Below are 22138 nucleotides of genomic sequence, written 5' to 3' on the forward strand. Positions count from 1 at the left end.
AGAGATTCTATGCTTTTTCTTTTAAGGAATTTCATTCAACCTCTTGTTCTCTTTTAGCTATCCACATGTGACTTTCCATGCCTCGCTTTTCCAGTTCAACATCTTTCCACTATTAATGTATCTGTTTTAGAAATGCTGATCCCAGTAAGTTTTGTATTTTATCATACATTTTAATATTTTTAGATTTCAAAAACTTGAGAAGAAATGAAATTTAAGTTTATTAGACAAACTAGCTATTGTAACTTCAGTGTTATGCAGGGGTGAGCAATCTGTGGCTTATGGGCCAAATTCAGCCTGCTACCTCTGTTTTGGTAAATCACGTTTTATTGGAACTCAGATATACTCATTTGTTTACATATCATCTGTGGCAGAGATAAATATTTATGATACAGCCTGTGTGACTGCCAAGGTCTCAAAAATTTACTAGGTAGCCCTTGACAAAAAAGTTTGCCAATCTCCACTATAAAGCTTTAGTCTCTGCAAGTCTCCTCATAGGAAAGATCTACATAGGTAACACCACAAGTAGTAAATACTTACTATGGAGTTACAATGTATTAAGCATTGTTTTGTGAATTTTACATTTGCTATCTTTCAAAACTTGAACTGAACATGAATTGGATACCATTATAATCCCCATTTACTGATGAGAAAGCTGAGATATTTTGGCACGATCCTCGCTCACTCTCAGCTTCAAACTCATAAGCTCAACTGATCCTCCTGCCTCAACCTCAGGAGCTATAAGCAATGTGCTATATTATTGGGAACACAAAGATGAATAAGTGGGACTGTAAGTGTGAGCCACTGAGCCCAGTGAGATTTGATCAAATTAAATAACCTGGTTAAGGTTAGTAAATGGTAAGACTGGGACCCAAACCCAGGCCTACTGAAATTCAAAGTGAAAGTGTGATCACTGTGTACAGAGAACTTCAAAATACTAAACAACACAGAATGTTTCCTAAAGACTTAGTTTGCAACTAGAAAGCTTTCAACTTACTGGTTTGAGGGTTCACATGCTCTTACATTTTTATAACTAACATAGCATTAAGTACAGGTCTTAATATGTTAACTAATACCGGTGAAAAAGCACCAGTGAATCTTATTTTTTCACAAAGCAACAACACAAATACTTTTTTTACTTTTGTAAAACTGTATGTTTTAAAAATACTTAATTGAAATTCTAAAATGATGGTCATGAGAGGCTACAAGTAGAAGTTGGTGTTATATTAATACAATTTGTCACTACAATAACACATTGTTGCTACAACAGTGTGGAAAACTGGACAGAGTTCATTGAGCTTTAAACAACAAGAGTTGGAAAACTTAAGAGCTATTTTGAAGAGAGGAAACAAAAGAACATCATTTACACTAAGAACATCTGCTACAAAGAAGTATATGGTAAACAAACTTTGAAGACAAAATAAAGGAAGGGCTAGTTTCTGCAAATACCAATTCCACACAAATTTAACTAAACATGTACGGCAGATAATAAGCAATGTGCTAATTATTGAGAACACAAAGATAATTTCTGTCTTCAACAAACCTACACTTAGCACAACAAGGGTAAAAAATAATATGGAGTTCTTAATTTTTAAGCAAGAGAAACCAGTTCAGGCTGACTAACAGAAATGCCAACACATTAAACAGATATTAAAAGCAGTTCCAGAATTGCTGGAAGGACTGAAGACCAAAGCTCAGTAAATGGGCAGAAGCAAGGAGGCTTAAAAGAAAGACAAATGCTCCCTGACTTACAATGGGGTTACACGTAATGAACTTCCTAAGTTGAAAACGTCTTTAACACATGTAACCGTCCATCATACCTGCAACATAGTATGCTGCAGAAGACAAGTAGTTTACCATCATAATCTCAAAGCTGACTGGGACCCGCGGCTCCCTGTGCACTGCAGAGAACTAGGCTGGCAAAAGAATTCAAAGTATGATTTCGACTGCATGCATACTGCTTTCACATCATCATAGAATTGAAAATTTTTCAATTGAAGCAGAGTAAGTAAGGGGACGTCTGTAAATCAAAATCTGTCACAAGAACCACGTGGGCATAGAAGAGATACCATAGCTGTTACTTCACTAGTTCTGCTGTTTTTGGAAACTGGATGTTTCATTGCTGCCACTACATCCTTTACCATGTCTGAGTCTCTGGTTCAGCTCCAGACAGAAGCAACCAATTAAATCCAATTAATCATGTTTGGATTATGAGCTCATTTCCCATGTGTGCAGGGGAAAGCAATTTATTTGTCCTTTATGGCTTTTGTTGTGGTAGGCACCCAGACTTGCATTTCACCAAGATTCATACTGAATAGTAGGGAACTCCTCAAGCACAAGAAAGGGCTTCAAATGCTATAACCTCCCACAAAAAAACAAATGCCTCCCTATAAACACTGAATCCTAAATCAAGATGTGCAGAAATATATTTTCTGGGAGGAATGGACCTATGAGTTCTCAGGTTTGAAAGGCACTAATCAATTATCTAATTGGTAATCACTGATCTCTGTGGATAAACTTAAAGACATATCCCTAATTACATGGATAAACTTAAAAGAAATATCCCACAGACCAAGATTTGAGGTAAAGCCACTGTTTCAAGTTCAGTACTTGTTAGTCAAGTCAGAAGCCCATAAGCCTTCATGTTTAAGAGACTCGATAATAGAGTATAAACATAACAAGAAAACTCTAGATTGGATATTACTCCTGAGGGATAATCCACACAAGCATTCAGGGAACGCTATGCACAACAAAACAGACATGAACACACTTTAAAAAATTAGTAGAAATTGGGCAGTGCCAGTCACATACACCAGGACTAGTGGGTTTGAACCTGGCCTGGGCTTGCTAAACAATGACAACAACAACAACAACAACCAATAGCTGGACGCTGTGGCCGGTGCCTGTAGTCCCACCTACTTGGGAGGCTGAGGCAAGAGAATCACTTAAGCCCAAGAGTTTGAGGTTACTGTGAGCTGTGATGCCACAGCACTCTAACCGAGCGTGACACAGTGAGACTCTGTCACACACCCCCCACCCAAAGTAGAAATTTACCAGGCATATGGAGTGGGGTAAAAAAAAGAATATTCCATCTGAAAAAACAGCTAACATAAGGCACTTCATTAGGAAACATAATAGCTTAGTGGAAAAAGTACTGGTTCAGGTTCAGTACAACTGAATTTAACTAATAATCCCAATTAGATGTATGATCCTGGTCAAGTCCTTTAACAATTAATTTTCTTCATCTACAAAAAAAGGGAATTGGACTAGACGATCTTTAAGTAAGTTCACTTCTAAGCAAAATTATAATAATTATGATTAGTAATAACAATAACACTGGCACTCACTATCTGGCAGGCACAATGGTATAGTTTATACATGTATATATTAAGTAAGTATTATCACCATTCAATTTTTACCAATTGAAGAAACTCAAGTTGAGAGTGGTTAACTAACTTACCCAAAGTGATCAGTATAGTAAGAGGACCAGAACTGGAAGATTTAATTCCAAAGTATCTACATGTTTAGCCTCCAAACTATGGTTCCACCAATAACACAATTCCAAATTCCCAAAGGACAGTGCTGTAATAAGCATCTACCTATGGGTTAAGTGCTTATTACCTACAATCTTTTTTTTTAATCTAAATTTTTCAGATACTGAGTTTAGACCTAAGTATCAAAATGTTCACTATGTCATATATACTGTAGAACCTCCATAGTTGATCACCTCGTTAAGTTGACCCAATTTTCACAGACCAGACATGCACTACATGTACGGATTAGTACAGCAGGCCTAGTTCCTTATGTATGTTGCCCAGTTTGTTACAGTCCCTTGGGTCAACTTACAGAGATTTTACTGTATGTCAAATAGAAATCTTTCTAAAATACGTCATACATATTCTCTGACATGTTATATAAGGGAAAAGTAGCAAAATTTAAACTCTTCTCCAAGCTCAAGATTATACTTATACATGTATGTGTTAATCCTTGTCCAGTGCTCTGTAACTTTAAGGTAAATATGACTCTTTGCCCTTCAATTTCTTGGGTCAGTTTTTTATATTTTGGTTCTTTTCCTCACATTTTCAGTAATCACAGCTCCTCTCTACTCTTGTTGTTTTCTGTGGAATGAAAACAAAATTCAAGTTTCCAGGTTTTATCAGAACCATTTAGAGAGTAAAAATAGAGTTGCAAAAAAATTGCTTTCAGCCATATTTCTTATTACAAGGTGGCCTTGGATGCAATAACTATTAATCATCAATTCTGCTGTGATTCACCTAAACACAATTTCTCCTGTAAGCACTTACTGCATATTCCCATACTACACCACATCTTCCTATTCTAAGATACTTCATAAAGAATTAAAAGCTAAAGTATTATGATCTTCAGATCCCATGAGCACAGCATCCCACCCCTCAAATGTTAATGCTTATTAAGGGATAGGGTTAAATGTGAGATAGGCTCAAATCATCATATTTTTGCTGAGATTGCAGAAAAAAGAAAAAAAAAAACTTTAAAGAAACCATTTGCAAAAATTCTAAACAAAACATAAGAAGGAAAGTGGCCGGAACCTGCTCTAAAACATATTGTGAAGATGCAAATCATTAAACTAGTTTAGCACAGTTAGAATCAGGATAAGATATACATACAAACACCATCACTGTAATGTTTAATTATAAAAATAAATCGTAAATGTTTATCATAGAGGATTATTAATAAATCTCCATAAATGGAATAGTGTGCAACACTTAAAAAAGGAGAGAATGAATAAATTTCAATGTGAAAAGCAAAGTGCAAAAGTTTTCTTTTTTTAAGTAAGGAAAGAAACAAATTTCCAATGTTTTCCTTACATGAACTTATTAATAAGAATTAATTCTGTTCAGAGATTGGAGAAGGGAAGGCTTTACCTTTCGATTCTGTTGGATTTTTAAAACTGCATTAGAATTTAATGTTACCTTTTATAAAGCTACTGGAAGCAATCTAAGTGGAATTTAAGGCCATTTTTTGTTTCCTTTATACTTCTGAATCTTAAGAATATCTAATAAATTTTATATTTTGAAGAATGAAACCACCTAGGTAGGGGGCCTAGGCAACGAGATACTTCATTTTGGTTTAATTGGTACAGCTTTATATTTTAAAATAATATGCCCACATTATTATAATTTATATCAGCTTTAATTAAACTTTTATTATTTCTACTAATTAAAGGAAAATGTTAAAAATCTCAAACAAAACACTTTATATAGCCTATTGATATAACACTGAACACTATGTTCCAACATAAAAAAAGATCTTCCTTCATTTTGCATTTAAAGAAAGAAGACTAAAAGCATATTTAGAAAGAAAAATATCTATACTAAACTTTTTGTATCTACTGAGGCTTTTATGTCTTATAGGGCAGATACTTGCTTTCTGAATGGGTAATGAACCCTGCTGTAGCAAAAGGGCAACACATAATGACACATTTTTATGTAGGAAAGAAATTGATAATTAAAAAAAGAAAAGGGAAGCAGTCTAAAACCAATAAGTACAAGACAGATTGAATCAAACCCTCTTTCAAATTGGCTAATTTATTAGGAAGGTGAAAAGAGATCTCAATAAGTCTTACAATTTCTAAAGATTAGAGTTGATACCTTTCTCAGGTTCAAGAGATCCTATCCTCTCACGTGGTGCACAATTGTTGCTTTTCAAACCTATTAGAGTGTCAAAGGCAGATGTAATTAGAATGGGGGCTGGAGAGGGAAAGGAAACCACAGAGAAAGGGAAGTTAGAGACCAGGCTTCTATTTCACAGGGAGCGAAACATAAGTCTATGTAAACAAGAGAGTACCTATACCAGACCTTATGGGAGAGTAGAAGGCGCTACTTATCAATACGATTCATAAGCACTTACCTATAAAAGAGTGCTGGACCCTCAAAATCCACCACAAAGCTCACCTCTCAGTATTCTCAACCGATAATTACCATTCTGCTATAATTATTTTAAACACTTATATATTGAATAATCGAGCACCCCTCAGTTATCTGGCATTACTTAGTAATGAAGGTCAAGAGTAAGCTGAAGTAGTTAAATAGCAAGAAGTTTTCAAGTTCTTTCAGAATCCAAGGAACTAGGGTCAAATCTCAGCTTTGCTGTTCAAGAACTTTGTGATCCTGGATAAGTTATTTAATCGTTGCCATTAAAATCTCCAAAATGTGAATAACATCATTAACAATGCTCAAGGCTTAATGTTGATTAATAAAATAACACCTGTATAGCAAATAACAATGTTCAAATAGTTTTATGAAAACTCTGTTTAAAGTGTTATTTAAACCATTCTTAATATAAATCTCAATTATTTAGTTATTTTTATTTCTTCCTAATGCAAAGAGACACAATTTAACTTTTTCTAGACTGTATAGGATCACAATTAGGAATATAAATTGTAAGGTAAGATTACTGTGTGACCATAAATACAAAAAAGTTTCCATAAGCTAGCTGTCAGTCTCTTTTATGGATACAGCCAACAATTTAAATTACAGAGACGTTTAGTGCTATCCTAATGGTTTCCAAATTGTTACAAATTACAAATGGCTATCATTATATAACTAATACAGTATGTTGAAATTATAGTTAAGAATAAAAAGAATTCATTACTAGGAACATATGCCCATGAAATTTCTTGGCTCTCACTATACTATAAAGATAAAAGATATAGTGTTTACTCTCCTAAAGCTCAGACCCTAATGAAGACAGACATGTGTACAAAATCATAGCAATTTGATAAGTGAAACATTAAAAGAAGCAGTACTCCATCGGAAGTCAAAATGTTCTTCTCGAAGAGGCTGAAATCTACTCTAGGAAGATAAAGAGAGTTCAGCAGGTCAGGGGTTAGGGATTGAGGTGAGCAGAAGTGGTCAGGAAGCTAGAAGAGCACATGTAAAGAAACAGCATGGCAGGGTCTAGAACAGAGGACCTGCAAGAGGCAAGTTTAGAAAGGCAAGGATGGACGAGGTCATAATGGCCTAGTATGCCATACAAAGGAAGAGTTAGCCTTTTAATGAGGGACCAAAAAGGGATTTTAAGGGCAGTGCAGGAGGTTGGCTGAAAAAGATAACATGCTATGTGCACATTACAGAGATCCCTCTCCCACCTAAACTGTGTCAAATGACCAGGAGATGGGGGGGATTAGAGTCAAGGAAAATATAGTCTAGACTGGAAAGAAGCAGCAACTTATCTACAGTAGTGGTGATAAGAATGGAGAGTAAAGAATAGATGAGGCAGACATAGAGGGCAGTCTTAATAACCCTCAGATCTAGTAAAATTACCCAGTTTCTGGTTTGGGCGAATGGCTGGACCATGATGCTGATGCCATTAGTCAAAACGGAGACAGTAAGAACAGTAACAGTCTACACTTCAGTCATACCACTCTGAACCATCTTGGAAGCTAAACAAGGTGAGGCCTGGTTAGTACTTGGATTGGGGGTGGTGGGGAAATAACAGCAGTTTTTGAGAGGAAAATAGCTCAATTTGGAATCTGCCTGAGCAGAGCTATCCATTAAGCAGTCTGCAGGAGCATAGGTAAGGCTAGAATTAACTACAATGGGAGAAATTAACCTAAAGGCAGAAATGGAAGACAAAGGCAAAAATACATGTCACCCAGAGGAAGTAATCAAAATGGGGCTACAAATATCTGCTATATATAGCTGCTATAGTGCTATATATAGCACTTTTGACTTTCATTTGCCTTCTTCCAATTGGACAACTGCATTTTGTTAAAATGAGATGCTACTTGTAATTTGCATACTACTTTAAAGGTCTGAAAATTTTCTTCACGTGTGTCTGCTAAATGAGGATGTTTAAGTTTCTTGGCCATTGTGTCCAACTTCTTTACTACATTCTAGAGACCTGAAAGATGCCTAATAAAAATGGATGAATTAACTAACTGTGGTCCTTAGGTCAGTTAATAACCCAAAATACAGCATTCTAAGACTTTTAAAACTGTTTGAGATACCGTTTTAACATTATAGAGAACATAAATGTAACAATGTAAAATTTTCTCTATATATTGCCTTTTCCACTTAGAAACATACAATTTTCAATGCTTTGGGGACTCTGAATTGACTTTAAGAGTTTAAGAACTCACCTAAAACCAACAATTTATGGCTGTCTACACACTTTAAATTTCAACAGAGAATTCAAAAGCAGGTAGGAAAATTATTAATTTTTAAAAATATTAACTTCAAAAAGGGAAAAATACTAAAATGCTTCTCCTATAGGTACAGTCTTACATTAACAATATGAGAAATGTACATGTGAATACTGAGAAAAATATTTTTAAAAGATTCTCACCTCTGAGAATGCAAACTAGTCCAAATGTTTCTTTAGTACTTTCTTTGTATATACCTACTCAGACAAATGCACATTGCATAAACTCAGGCAATAATAAGTGTTCATAAATTGGTGGATAAAAAGTGAGTCAATGAATAAGCAGGATACATGCTGAGTGGAAGAAACTATGTAATAACCTCAGTGCCTGAACAGGTACAATAAGGGCGCGCAGTCAGTAAAAACTACTGTGCTAGTTTTCTTGTTTGTATTTTTACTATTTCTTATTAACAAAGTAAAAGACAGTTTAAGAAACACACCTCACTCAATAAAAACTAAGAGAGGAAAAAGCTCACTTCTCTATAGTATGTAACATTACATTACAGTCAAATTTGTTTGGATAGACCACTTCTCAATATTTCCCTTTGTCTTTCTTTGAATGTCTACCCTCCCTCTGTGCACGCTTTTTATGTTTACAAAGAATAGGCAGAATGGTAGCAACAAGGGGGAAAAAAATTAAACGGAACATAATCACCTAATTTTAAAACTATGTGAAAATAAATCAATCCAACTTTATTGGCACATATTTCTACATAAATATTTTTGTGTAATTGAGCATTCTTTGTGCACAAGTTATCTGCCTGGATGTGGACCTTGGGACTGTCCTACTAGAAATCTTGGTAATTATATGCTTTCACAATCAGATCTTAGATTTAGAGAGATTGCATGGAGCAATTAAAAGGTTTCAGTTTGAATTCAATTTAATTCTTGCTTCACCATTTAATCTTTCTCTAACTTTGGATTCTTAAGTACCCTGAGTCTCAGTAATTTGTAAAATGGGCTAATATTAGACCCTACGTCACAAGACTCACGAAGATGAAATAAAATAATGTATCAGGAAAACACTATATAAGTTGTGTTACATTTGTATCTGTAAATTTAGTTAGTATTTATCAACTTTTTGTATTCCAAATTTATCAAATAACCTAGGTTCCACCTCAACCAGAACACAAAAAGACCACTCACCTCTATAGAGTATTACAATTTTTTTACTTGTAATAATACACTGAAACAGTCAGTAAAAGTCAGAGTTTCAGTTTGCTACCAGCTCAGAAAGCAGTGACTAGAAGATAGCCTTTCCTAAAAATCCACTGCAAAAAAAAAAAAACGAAGCAGATAAGCTGCATCCAACAAGTCTAAATTATAATGCCATTACATAGAGTAAAAACCATAAAAACCAGCAGCTTGCCTTGCACAATCTTTCAGTTTTAAGAAACTCTTCTTCTCCTTACTTGCTTCCTAACACAGATCTCGGAAACAAAAACACAGCAGCATACCAGTGGTCATATCCTTTGAAAAATTAAAATCTAAACCCATGAGTGTTTTAGAATGTGGGCAAGATACTCTCTGTGGTTATGTTATAAAATTAAATTTTGTTTTAGAAGACATCTTTTTACATTATCACCACATTAAAATCATATGTAAGTTATTTCATAATTACAAAAGGCACAGTTTCAGGATCCAAAAGCAGGCTAACTTAGAATGTTGTTTTTCACTTGCCACAAAGTGTGTTCAGTTTTAGTTTGGGTGCTTAGGTTTGAGTTTGGCTTTCTTCATTATAACTTTACCCCCAAATATACTGTGACTAAACTGCATTACTATTTATTACACATGTAAGCATTTCAGATGGAATCAAAGAGAAGGATGGCGTAACAAAAGTTAACATGCGTGTTTAAAAACTAGTCAGACATCTTAAGCACTCCCAGATGCCAGCTGACAACCTTACCACTTAAAACAAATATGTATGTTGTGGCAGAGAAGAGGAAAAAGGCCACACCCAAAGCTAAGTGAAGTGATACCAAGTTTCAGATTTTAACTATTGCTATTTTTGGTACTCTTGCACAGTCAATGAATTCTTTAAATTCATACCAGGCCCAAAGTCAAAACAAACATTCCTCTGATCCTAATTTACTTAGTAACTTCATTCATTAACAGGGAAGCCCAAGATGGAGAATTACCTCATTCGAGAAAAGATTTAAGTAACTTGTGCAGAAGAGGGTCAAAACATGATTAGCGTTCAGAGGAGACTCTCAAAGAACCAGACACGACTTCTCCCCTCCCCCAGGGGGTTAAGAAGGCAAGAAGAGCTGACTGCATCAACAGAGCAGTTACCTGACACAGAACGCTATCAAGCTACCTGGACCCTTCTTTCAGTCCAGACACCCCTTTTCCCCCGGATACCACTTCCATTCAGGCTATATCTCCTCCCGCCCACCCCGCCCCCGCCCGTCCAGCTCCGGTCAGCTTTCTCAGCCTATCTCCATCCCACCTCCGTGCTCTCGCCTACTCCACTCTTCCCGGCTTACCTTGGCCACATAGTCTTTCACCTCATCCAAGTCTCCGTTTTTTAGGGCCCACATGAACTCCTTGTCGCACATCCCTACTGCGGGGCAGGGCGGTTGGCCGGGTAGAAGACGAGGAGGCGGTGGGAGCAGCAAGCGGATACCGCCGGGCGAGAAGGACACAGGGCCGGAGAGAAGAGAAGGCGGGTTAGGCTGCCAGGCGGGCGAGGCAGTTGGCCGCAGCAACCGTTCGGGCGGGAGAAAGAAAGTTCTTTCGCGGCTACTGGGCCCAACAGAGAAGGTTCCGCCTGGCCGAGAAGCAGGACCGTTTGCACTTCCGGTTCACTCCCCGCTAGGACCCTCCCCCAACTTCCTCTTCCTCTTCCCCTCTTTGGACCCCGCCCTTACGGTCCGAGGCTGGAGCGCCACAGGTGCGCAGGCGCAGTGGCTAGGCCGGCTGGGGTGGGGATGAAGGGGAGGAGCCGGGGTGAGTGGGCAGGGCTGAGACAGAGGACAGAGGATCCAGGAGAGAACCCTTAGGGCAAAGGGCGAGTGCTGGCAGAGTTGGCGTAATTCTGGTGGGATTAGATTGTTTCTGCACCACTAAAAATATAAATATATATTTTTGTGTTCATTTAGAAATAATAAATTGATTTTAAATCAAAAGAAAACTTCTACATGTTAACAGCTACCTAGAATTTTATTCGTTATGTTTGCTTCCTGATAATCAGAACTACAAATATCTATGTAGTAAACAATGACATATTTCTAGGAACAAATATCAGGGAGGCAAATCCTGGTATCTCCATCTATTCTCCAACCCAGTCTCCTGCCTGTATGATCTAATAACATCATGCTGAGAGCTCTTGATTTGCCTTTAACCCAGACTTTTCCTGTGGGATCCATTTTTATATTTAATTTCTTGCCCATTTCAATGTCTCAAACTTAACATGTCCAAAATGGGATCTGGTCTTCTATAGATTCTAAACCTAGGTATCCCCTATATTCCTGGTCTCTATAAATCACAACACTAACTACACTGTCACTAAAACAAAAAGCATGGGAATCATTCCAAACTTTTCTCTCTTATTCTGTTAGTAAGTTCTTCAAAATATATCTTAAATTTGTTTACTTCTTGTTATGTTTACCACTGAGCCCTTCTACTTCCGAGATGGCTTCCCATTTTGACTCCTATTCATTTCCAGGTAATTCCCCACCTAGAGTTACTTTTTAAATCATAAATCCAACACGTACTTCTTGTTCCAAGACCTTTCAATGATTCCCTAATTGTTTGCTATGGCCTTCAGGGCTGACTGTGATCTGAGCCTTGATTGTATCTCCTCTGTCATGACACTCCCACCCACATTGCTTCTTTGATTCCAAAATGTCTTATCTTCTGTAAGCTTCAGGAAAACTAAGCTCTTCATACTATAGGGCCTTTATACTGGTTATTTACTATCTGAAATATTCTTCTAACCTTTGAGGTCTCAGTATACTGTTAGCTCTTCACAGAGGCCTTTCAGACCACCCACGCTAAATAGGTCCCTCAATTATTTCTATTACACAGCATAGTCCTCCCCTTCATAGAACTTATCACAAATATTTTAATTATCCTTTAAATTTATCTATCTTTTTTGGTATGTATTTATGGTGTTATTTAAACAAGTAATTCCTTTTGTCTGCCATTCTGGGCACAGGAGAGAATTGCTTTCCTGGCTTCCTTGTAGTTTAGTAATGTCATGTAACTAATTTTGGCCTATTAGTTATGAACAGAAGTAATATGAGTCACTTCCAGGCTTGCCAATGCAAGACCCTTCAGAACTCTTTTTTCCTTCTACTATAGCAACCAGCAACATTCAAGATAGTGGCTACATGACTAGATTGGGTCCCCGAGTGACTATAATGACCAAGGCTCCCCACCATTTCGTAAAGGATATGTAGCATGAATAAGAATTAAACTTTCATTGTTTGAAGCCACTGAGATTTTTCTTTTTACTACTGGAGAAACACTGAACGAATCTTGACTAATTACAGATATTTATTGCCAGAATGGGGGTGTTACTAGAACAAAAACTTTAAATAAATAGCATTGGCTGAGGGCCCAGGTAGTACACAACAAAGGAAGTGATGTGAGAAGCCATAGGGATGGTGATTCACACTCAAAGGAGTGAAATATTTGGCAAAAGTCCTGTGGTAGTATGGTGAAACATGGACAGCAGTTAATGTAGTCTATAAACTTGTAGCTCTAGTGGAAGAGACGGAGAAATGGAAATCTGGTGGCATGTGTTGATAACTATTGGGTACATAAAATACTAGAGGAAAAGATAAGCTCAGAAAATAATTTTCCAGTCTGCCTTTGGGAATGACAGTGATTATAGGGAGCCAGAAATTTGAAGAGTTGCACAATTGGAAGATACAAGTGATTCTCATGTTTATTCATTAAAAAACAAAACCAAGATGAACAAGAAAACCTGCAAAGATCAAATGAAAGGTATGACTGTCACACCAATGACTAAAATTTCTACATAGATTCGAGTGGCACTGAGTGAATGCTTTCAGTTAGAGAGCAACAGGCCTTCCCAGGACAAAGCTTTATAGGGTCAAGATACCTGCAAGAAATAAAACAGAAAGTTGTGTCTCATAAAGTATTGTGGCTGTGACTATGACACAGAATTGACTTGAATCAAATACAAAAATTGACTAAATTTTTCAGAGAGGTACTTATCAGTTAGGGCTCAAGGAAACTGTAGATAGATTTGAAGTGACCTTGGGACCTCAACCTTATATTGGCTGGATGTCATATGAGAAAGCTGCTCAAACTGCAAGCACACATTTTCTCTAATAGTCACTTAAGGATGGAGGGAATGGGGAAAAGAAAAACCCCTCTACATGGTGGACCTAAGAATTCTAGAAAACAATGCACTGGGGGGTGGGGCACCATGGATCAAAATTGGGGTCTGATCCAAGAACATCCCCCACTCTAGTGGAGAGGATCCTTGCGATGTTTGCCTAGCAAGATTCAAGAAGTTCCACAGACCAATGACTGCTCTCTATATTCTATTCTTTTTCTTTTCCTGTGGGATTATTCGTTGCAGTTATTCTGGGTGAATTCTGTTAGCATAATTAGGAACCTTAATTAACCAAGTGTCATGCCTGAAGAAACAGTCTCCTCACCTTTGCATGGGTCTACCCTACGCAAAGAGGATCTTCATATCCTTCAAAATGAAATACTTTTGAGTTCTTCTTAAAAATGCCAACAAAAAGAATAAACCTAAAGATGACCATGACAGTTTTAACTGGGATTGCATTTTTTTTATTTCCATATTACAAAAGTAATAAGTGAATGCATGCTTGCTTTTCAAAAATTAAAAAACAATCATTGTTTATAGCATAAAAAGTGAAAATACCCTTTACTGCTATCCCTAATCTCTTCCTTACACAACCCCACTTAAACCTTCCCATTAACAACCACTGGAAGTGCGCTGCAGAATTGGTGAACTATGGTATATACTCTTTTTTTTTTTTTGTAGAGACAGAGTCTCACTTTATGGCCCTTGGTAGAGTGCCGTGGCATCACACAGCTCACAGCAACCTCCAAACTCCTGGGCTTAAGTGATTCTCTTGCCTCAGCCTCCCCAGTAGCTGGGACTACAGGAGCCCGCCACAACGCCCGGCTATTTTTTGGTTGCAGTTTGGCCGGGGCTGGGTTTGAACCCGCCACCCTCGGTATATGGGGCCGGCACCTTACCGACTGAGCCACAGGCGCCGCCCTATGGTATATACTCTTAATTGGAGGTAGGAAAAACATAAAAATGTAAACGTATAGTGTATATTTGTATACATGTATACTTAGGAAAATACAAGAATGAATCAAATATTAATCATGGTATTCTCCAAATTGTGGGATTATGGTTTATTTCTTACTTTCTTCCGTATACTTTTTTACATTTGCTAATCCCTCGGAAACTCCCTACCAAGGATTGGGTCATGGTGGCAGCAGCAGAGTCACAGGCTGAGCTGAAAGAAGATGAGCCATTTGAGGAAGATAATAAGTAATTCTGACCCAACAGTTTAGTTCAGAGATGAGGGGAGACACTTACTTACTGCAGAAGTTTATTTGTGAATGCCCATGACATGAGATATTTGCATTTTTTTCTTTTCTCTAAATTATATTTTACTTTGATGGTCCTTTAAATTATTTTTAAATTAATGCATAATATTTGTATGTATTTATGGGGTGCATGTGATATTTTGATACATGCATACCATGCATAATGATCAAATATTTAGGCTATCTCCTAGAACACTTATCATTTCTTACTAGAGAATAATTTATTATTATTGTTTTGGTTTATAGAAACAAACATATTATTACAGACAAAATACAATCAACTAGGGAAAGTATACTATTTTGCCTTTTATTAGCCAACCAATGTGGATTCTGGTGTTAGCCACTACTGCTAACTTTTGACGTTACCAAAGGGTGCATCCTAGACATGACTAGTTTCTGATATGTTGCTTTACATTCCTAAAAAGACAATAGCAAAGGTAAGTTTCAGGCTGCCATAGGTGACAGAAATTGCTGAAATGGACCCTGGAGGATAAAAGCAATGGGGAGCTAGAGTTCTCTGGGAAAGGTTCAGATATTTAAACCTTGTAGTGTACTCTATGAATAAGGGTCTCAATGTTGCAGGGTCCTCTAAGGTAGATGGAAAGAAATAGAATATTTTTGCTGGTTTTAGAGAAATGTATCTAGGGAAAAAGAAGAGAAAACCCCACGACCAGCCGACAGAAAGGTGTATGGGGCCTGGACTAAATTCATAAGGCAGCCAGGCCACGAAAGCTGCAGACCTTGGACAATTCCTGCAGGTGTGCTCCCTCAGAGCCAGTGGACTTCGAGTGCATACTGGCAGTGGCAGCCAATCCAGGTCTATGTGAACCCCACTCCTAACTGTGGGCAGTGTGGCTCAGGGAGTCCTCTAACACTTAGGGAAAGGAAAAGGACAAGTTCAGAGGACTTTGTTTTGCAACTTGAGTACCAGCTCAGCCACAGTACGGTGAAGTGCCAAGCAGACTCCTGAGGCCCTTGAGTCCAGGCTTAGTTACTGGGAGGCTTTTATGGACCCACTCTGGGTCAAAAGGAAACATGCTGCTCTGAAGGGAATGAACCAGTCCAGACAGGATTTGCTACTTTCTGACTAAAGAGATCTTGGTCTTTGAATAAACATCAGCAGCAGCCAGGCATCAGTTACCATGAGCTTTGGGTGAGACTGGGCTGGCTTCAGGTGTGAACTTACTCTTTGGCCACAAGAGAGTGTCTATGTCATGCCTCCCCCAATTCCAGCAGTCCAGCACAGAGAGTGAGTCACCACTAGTTGGTAATCCAGAGAATTCTACCATATCTTATCCAAGTCCATTAAGCTGGTGCCACCAGGAGTCTGCCAGAGTCATTACTATGCTGGTACATACTGGTACGGTCACAGTGACCAAAGATTTAGGTCACAACACTCAATTCCCTTTGAATACTTGGAAAGCTTTCTCAAGAAGGACAGGATCTCCTAAACCCAGACTGCGAAGATTAAAATAAATATCTAACTTTTTTTTTTTTTGGCTTTAAAATTCTTTTTTTTTGTTTATTGTTGGGGGTTCATTGAGGGTACAATAAGCCAAGTTACACTGATTGCAATTGTTAGGTAAAGTCCCTCTTGCAATCATGTCTTGCCCCCATAATATCTAACTTTTTAATGCCCAGACATCAGTGAACATCCATAAGGAGCAAGAATACCCAGAAAAGCTTGACCTCATCAGGCAAACTAAGATTCCAGTGACCATTCTTGGGTTGATGTAGGTAAGTGACCATTCAGAAAAAGAATTTAAAATAGTTGCCCCTTGGGTGGTGCCTGTGGCTCAAGGAGTAGGGCACCAGCCCCACATACTGGGGGTGGCAAGTTCAAATCCGGCCCCAGCCAAAACTGCAAATAAAACACAATAGCTGTCCTGTAGAAGCCAATGAATGTGAAGGCTACACAGAGAAGGAATTTAGAAGCCCATCAAAGAAATGTAATGAAGAGATTAAAATAATAGTAAAAAATTCAGAAATTCCAGAGTTTAAGAATTAAATTAACAAACTGAGATACATCAGAATCTATCGACAGAAGAATTGACCAAGTAGAAGAAAGAATTAGTGAGCTTGAAGATAGGCTAGTTGAAAATACATAGTCAGAAGAGAAAAAAGAATAAAAAAGAATGAAGAATGCATACAATATCTAGAAAGTAGTCTCAGAAAGCAAATCTAAGAATTACTAGCCTTAAAGAGGAGGTAGAGAAAGAGGTTAGGGTAGAAAATTTGTTCAAAAAAATAACAACAAAAAACTTTTCAAACATAGAGAAAGATGTCAATATTCAGGTACAAGAAGGTCATGGAACACCAAGCAGATTTAATCCAATAAGACTCCCTCAAAGGATTTAATAATCAAGCTCCTTGAGGTCATAGATAAAGGAAAGGTCCCAAGGAAAGCAAGAAAAAAGAAAACAATGACATGTAATGGAGCTCTGATCTGTCTGGCAGTGGAAACCTTATAGGTTAGAAGAGAGTGACATGATATATTCAAAGTGCTGAAGAGAAAAAAACCTTAACCCTGGAGTATTATATCTTGCACAGATATACTCCAAACATGAAGGAGAAATAAAAACTTCCAGACAAACAAAAGCTAAGGTATTTCACCAACAGCAGAGTTTTCTTATAAGAAATGCAAAAAGAAGTTCTTCAATCTGAAAGCAGAGAATGTTCATGGACAATAAGAAATCATCTGAGGGAATACAGCTGACTGTAACAGTAAGTGTACAAATACAGATCCTCTATTGCGTAACTTCAGTGCACAAAACACTTAAATCTTGAGTAGAAAACCTGAAAGACAAATGCATCAAAAACAACTATAACAACTTTTTGAAAGATTATTTATAAAAAGATATGAATAGAAATAAAAAAAAAGTTAAAAAAACAAAACAAAAAAAGTTAAAAATCAGGGGGAGAAGGAAGGGGAAAAGGGAGTTAAAGGGTAGAATTTCTGCTGGATTTCTCCTTGCTCATTTATTTATAAGTGGAGTTGTCATGGCCTTACAATAATTGCTTATAAAATATTTTCCAAAAACCTGTCACAGATATACAAAGAATAAAAAGCAAGAAATTCAAATGCTACCAGAAAAAATAATTTTTAACAAAGGAAGACAAGAAGCAAGTAAGAAAGAGAGGGTCACAAAATAACCAGAAATCAAATAATAACATGGCAGTCGTAAGTCCTTATCAGTATTACCATCAAATGTGAATGGACTAAACTCTCCAATCAAAAAGCATAGAGTGACTTAATGGATTAATAAAAAAGAGCCATGTTGAGCGTGACTTTTGCATATGTTGTGTGCAAAAGACATACTTTGCCTATACAGACACACATAGACTGAAAATAACAAAATAGGACAATATATTCCACACAAATGAAAACCAAATAGCAGCAGGACTAGCTGTATTTCTATCAGATAAAATAGATTTCAAGATAAAAACTATAAAAACAAACAAAGGTCCTTACATAATGATGAAAGGGTCATTTCAATAAAAAGATATAACAACTCTAAATATATATGCACCCAACACTGGAGCACCAAGATACATAAAGCAAATATTATCAGAGCTAAAGAAAGATGTAGACTCCAATATAATAATCACTGGGGACCTTAACACTGCTTTCAGCATTGGACAGATTATCCAGACAGAAAATCAACAAAGAAACATTGGACTTAACATGCGCTGTGGACAGAACAGTGGCTACAGAATACACATTCTTCTCCTCAGCTCGTGGATCATGATAGGCCATATGTTAAGCCACAAAACACATCTTAAAAATTAAAAAAAAATGGAAATCATACCAAGTATTTTCTCTGACCACAATGGACTAAAAATAGAAATCAATTGCAAGAGGAGTATTGGAAGCCATACAAACACATGGAAGTGAAACAATGTGCTCCAGAATGACCGGTGGGTGAATGGAGAGATTAAGAAGGAAATCAAAAAATTTCTCAAAGCAAATGAAAATGAAAACACAACATGTGAAAACCTATGGGATATGGAAAAATCAGTAATAAGAAGAAAGTTTATAGCAAGAAGTGCCTACATCATAAAAATAGGAAAGATTCAAATAAAGATCTGATGATGCATCTTAAAGAACTAAAAAAACAGAGAAAATCAAACCCAAAATTACTAGAAGAAAGAATAAAGATCAGAGCAGAAATAAATGAAACTGACACTGTCAAAATATGAAACAAAAACAAAACAAGTCAATTTTTGGAAATAAATGAAATTGACACACCCTTTAGTCAGGCTAAAGAAGAAGGAAAGAGAGACTACTGCCCCCTTCAACATAAAGTCAGAGATGTTGATTCTTTCCAGCCATGAGGATGGCATGTTTGTCCATTTACTAATGTCTTCTGATATTTCTTTTCTCAGGTTCTCTTTATAGAGATCCTTCTCATACTTTGTTAGATATAGTTCCAGGTGTTTCATTTTCTTTGGAGCTACTGTGAAGGGTATTGTGTCTTAAATTTGATTCTCAGTTTAACTGTTATTGGCACATAAGAAGGCTACTGATTTGTGGACATTGATTTTGTATCCTGAGACTTACTATATTTCTCAATCACTTCTAAGAGCTTTGCAGTTGAGTCTCTGAGGTTTTCCAGGTTTAAGATCATGTCATCAACAAAATGTGAGTTTGATATCCTCTTGCCTCATTGCATTGGCTAGGACTTGGTTGAATAGCACTGGAGATAGTTGGAATCCTTGTCTGGTTCCAGTTCTAAGTGGAAATTCTTTCAGTTTTACTTTATTCAATATGATATTGTCTGTGGGTTTGCTGTAAATGGCACCTATCAGTTTAAGAAATGTCCCACCTATGACTATTTTCTTAAGTGTTATTGTCATAAAAGGATGTTGAATTTTGTCAAATGCTTTTCTGCATCAATTGAGAGAACCATGTGATCTTTGTTTTTGCTTTTATTTATTGCATTTGTGAATTTATGTGTATTGAACCAAACTTGTATCACTGGGGTAAAACCCACTTGATCAAAAAGGAGGCAATATAATTGATACTGCAGAAATCCAAAGTATCATTAGAGAATACTATGAGCAACTCTATGCCAATAAATGAAAAAATATAATAAGATAGAAGCAGTAATAAAAGGTGTCCCATCAAGAAAAGCCTGGGACCCTGTGCCTTCACTGCTGAATTCTATCAAGAAGAATTAATACTAATCCTACTTCAACTATTCAAAAAAATTGAGGAGGAGTGAATACTCCCAAGGTCATTCTACAAGGTCTGTATCACCCTGATGCCAAAACCAAAACCATAACAAAAAAAGAAAAATATAGGCCAATATCTGTGATGAACATAGATGCAAAAATCCCCAAGAAAATAACTACCAAACTGAATTCAACTACACATTAAAGAGATTATTCATCATGAGCAAGTGGGATTCATTTCAGGAATGCAAAGTTGGTTCAACATATGCAAATCAATGAATGTGATACATCGTATCAACAGAATGAAGGACAAAAACCATACAATTATTTCAGTTGATATTGAAAAGCAATTTGATAAAATTCAATATCCCTTCATGATAAAAACTCTCAAAAAACTGTGTATGGAAAGAACTTAACTTGATAAAAGCCATATATGATAGATCTACAGTGAATATAATCCCCAATGGGGAAAAAATCGAAAGCCTTTTTCCTCTAAGATCTGGAACAAGTCAAGGGTGTGCATTTTCACTGCTGTTATTCAACATAGTACTAGAAGTTCTAACTAGAGCAATCAGATGAGAGAAAAAAATAAAAGGCATCCAAATTGAAAAGGAAGAAGTAAAATCATCCTTATTTGCAGATGATATGATCTTATATGTAGAGAAGCCCAAAGACTTCACAAAAATCTATTAGAACCCTAAACATATACCAAATTCAAACCAAAATGGAGTAAAGACTTAAATCGAAGACCTGAAACTATGAAACTACTGAAAAAAAAAATGAGGGAAATACTTCAGGACATTGGTCTGGGTAATAACTTCTTGAGTAATATCCCCAAAGCACATGCAAACAAAGCAAAACTGGACAAATGGGTTCATATCAAGCTAAAAAGCTTCAGCATAGCAAAGGAAATAATCAGCAAAGGAAGTGACAACCTACAGAATGGGAGTAAATATTTGCAAACTTCTCATCTGACAAGGGACTAATAATTAGGATATATAAGGAAGTATAACAACTCACTATGAAAAAAATCAAATAATCTGATTTTAGATGGGCATAGGATCTTAACAGACATTTCTCAAACTGCTCATCATCATTAGTCATGAGAGAAATGAAAATCAAAACTACAATGAGATATTATTTCACCCCAGTTAAAATGGCTTCTGTCAAAAAGATAGGCAATAGTGAATGCTGGCAAGGATGTGGAGAAAATAGGACCCTTCCTACACTGTTGATGGGCACGTAAATTAGTGCAACTGCTAAGCAGAACAGTGTAGTGGTTCCTCAAAAAACTGAAAATAGAACTACCATATGACTCAGCACTACCACTACTGCGTATGACTCTAAAGGAGGGGAAATCAGGGCATCAGAAAGATATTCGCACTCTCAGGTTTATTGCAGGAATGTTCACAATAGCCAAGATTTGGAATAGCCCTATGTGTCCATCAATGGATAAATGAATAAAGAAATTGTGGTATACGTACAAATGGTATATTACATAGCCACAAAGGAATAAAATCCTGCCATTTGCAGCAATGTGGCTGAAACTGGAGAATACTATGGGTTTTTTTTTTTTGTTTGTTTGTTTGTTTTTAAGACAGAGTGTCACTCCGTTGCCTGGGCTAGAGTCATGTGGAATCAGCCTAGTTTATGGTGACCTCAAACTTCTGCGCTCAAGTGATCCTCCTGCTTTGGCCTTCCAAGTTCATATAGTTGGTAGTAAACTTACCAGCTGGGACTACAGGCTCCTGCCACACCACCTGGATAATTTTTTTATTTTTAGTAGAGATGGGGTCTCCCTCTTGCTCAGATTGGTCTCAACTCCTGATCTCGAGGGATCTGCCTGCCTCAGCTTCCTAGAGTGCTAGGATTACGGGCATGAGCCTGGTCCGGAGAACATTATGTTAAATAAAATAAGCCAGAAACAGAAAGACAAATCTTACATGTTCTCACTGATGTGTGGGAGCTAAATAATAAAACAAGTGATGGAAAGCAGAATGATGGTTACCAGAGGCTGGGGTGGAGGAGAAACATGGGGATGGTTAATGGGTACAACAACATAGATTGCTATATAGAATGAACAATATTTGATAGCACAACAAAAAGATTATAATCAACAATAAGTGAAGATATACTTTAAAATAAAAGAACAGAATCAAAATGTTCCTAACACAAAGAAATGATAAATACTTGAGGTGATCGATACAAG

At 36.9% G+C, this 22138-nt stretch overlaps 1 protein-coding gene across 1 annotated transcript in view; it reads right to left on the bottom strand.

Moving 5' to 3' along the window:
• Positions 1-11072, bottom strand: part of MTPN (myotrophin) — a 50831-nt gene extending 39759 nt beyond the window's left edge. Inside the window, exon 1 of the mRNA XM_053608844.1 lies at positions 10668-11072. Within this exon, the coding sequence (XP_053464819.1) occupies positions 10668-10739 (72 nt within the window). The 5' untranslated portion in view covers positions 10740-11072. The remainder of the gene's footprint in view (positions 1-10667) is intronic.
• Positions 11073-22138: the final 11066 nt, after the last annotated feature.

This window comes from Nycticebus coucang, chromosome 11, assembly GCF_027406575.1.
Source record: "Nycticebus coucang isolate mNycCou1 chromosome 11, mNycCou1.pri, whole genome shotgun sequence".
Lineage (NCBI taxonomy): Eukaryota > Metazoa > Chordata > Mammalia > Primates > Lorisidae > Nycticebus > Nycticebus coucang.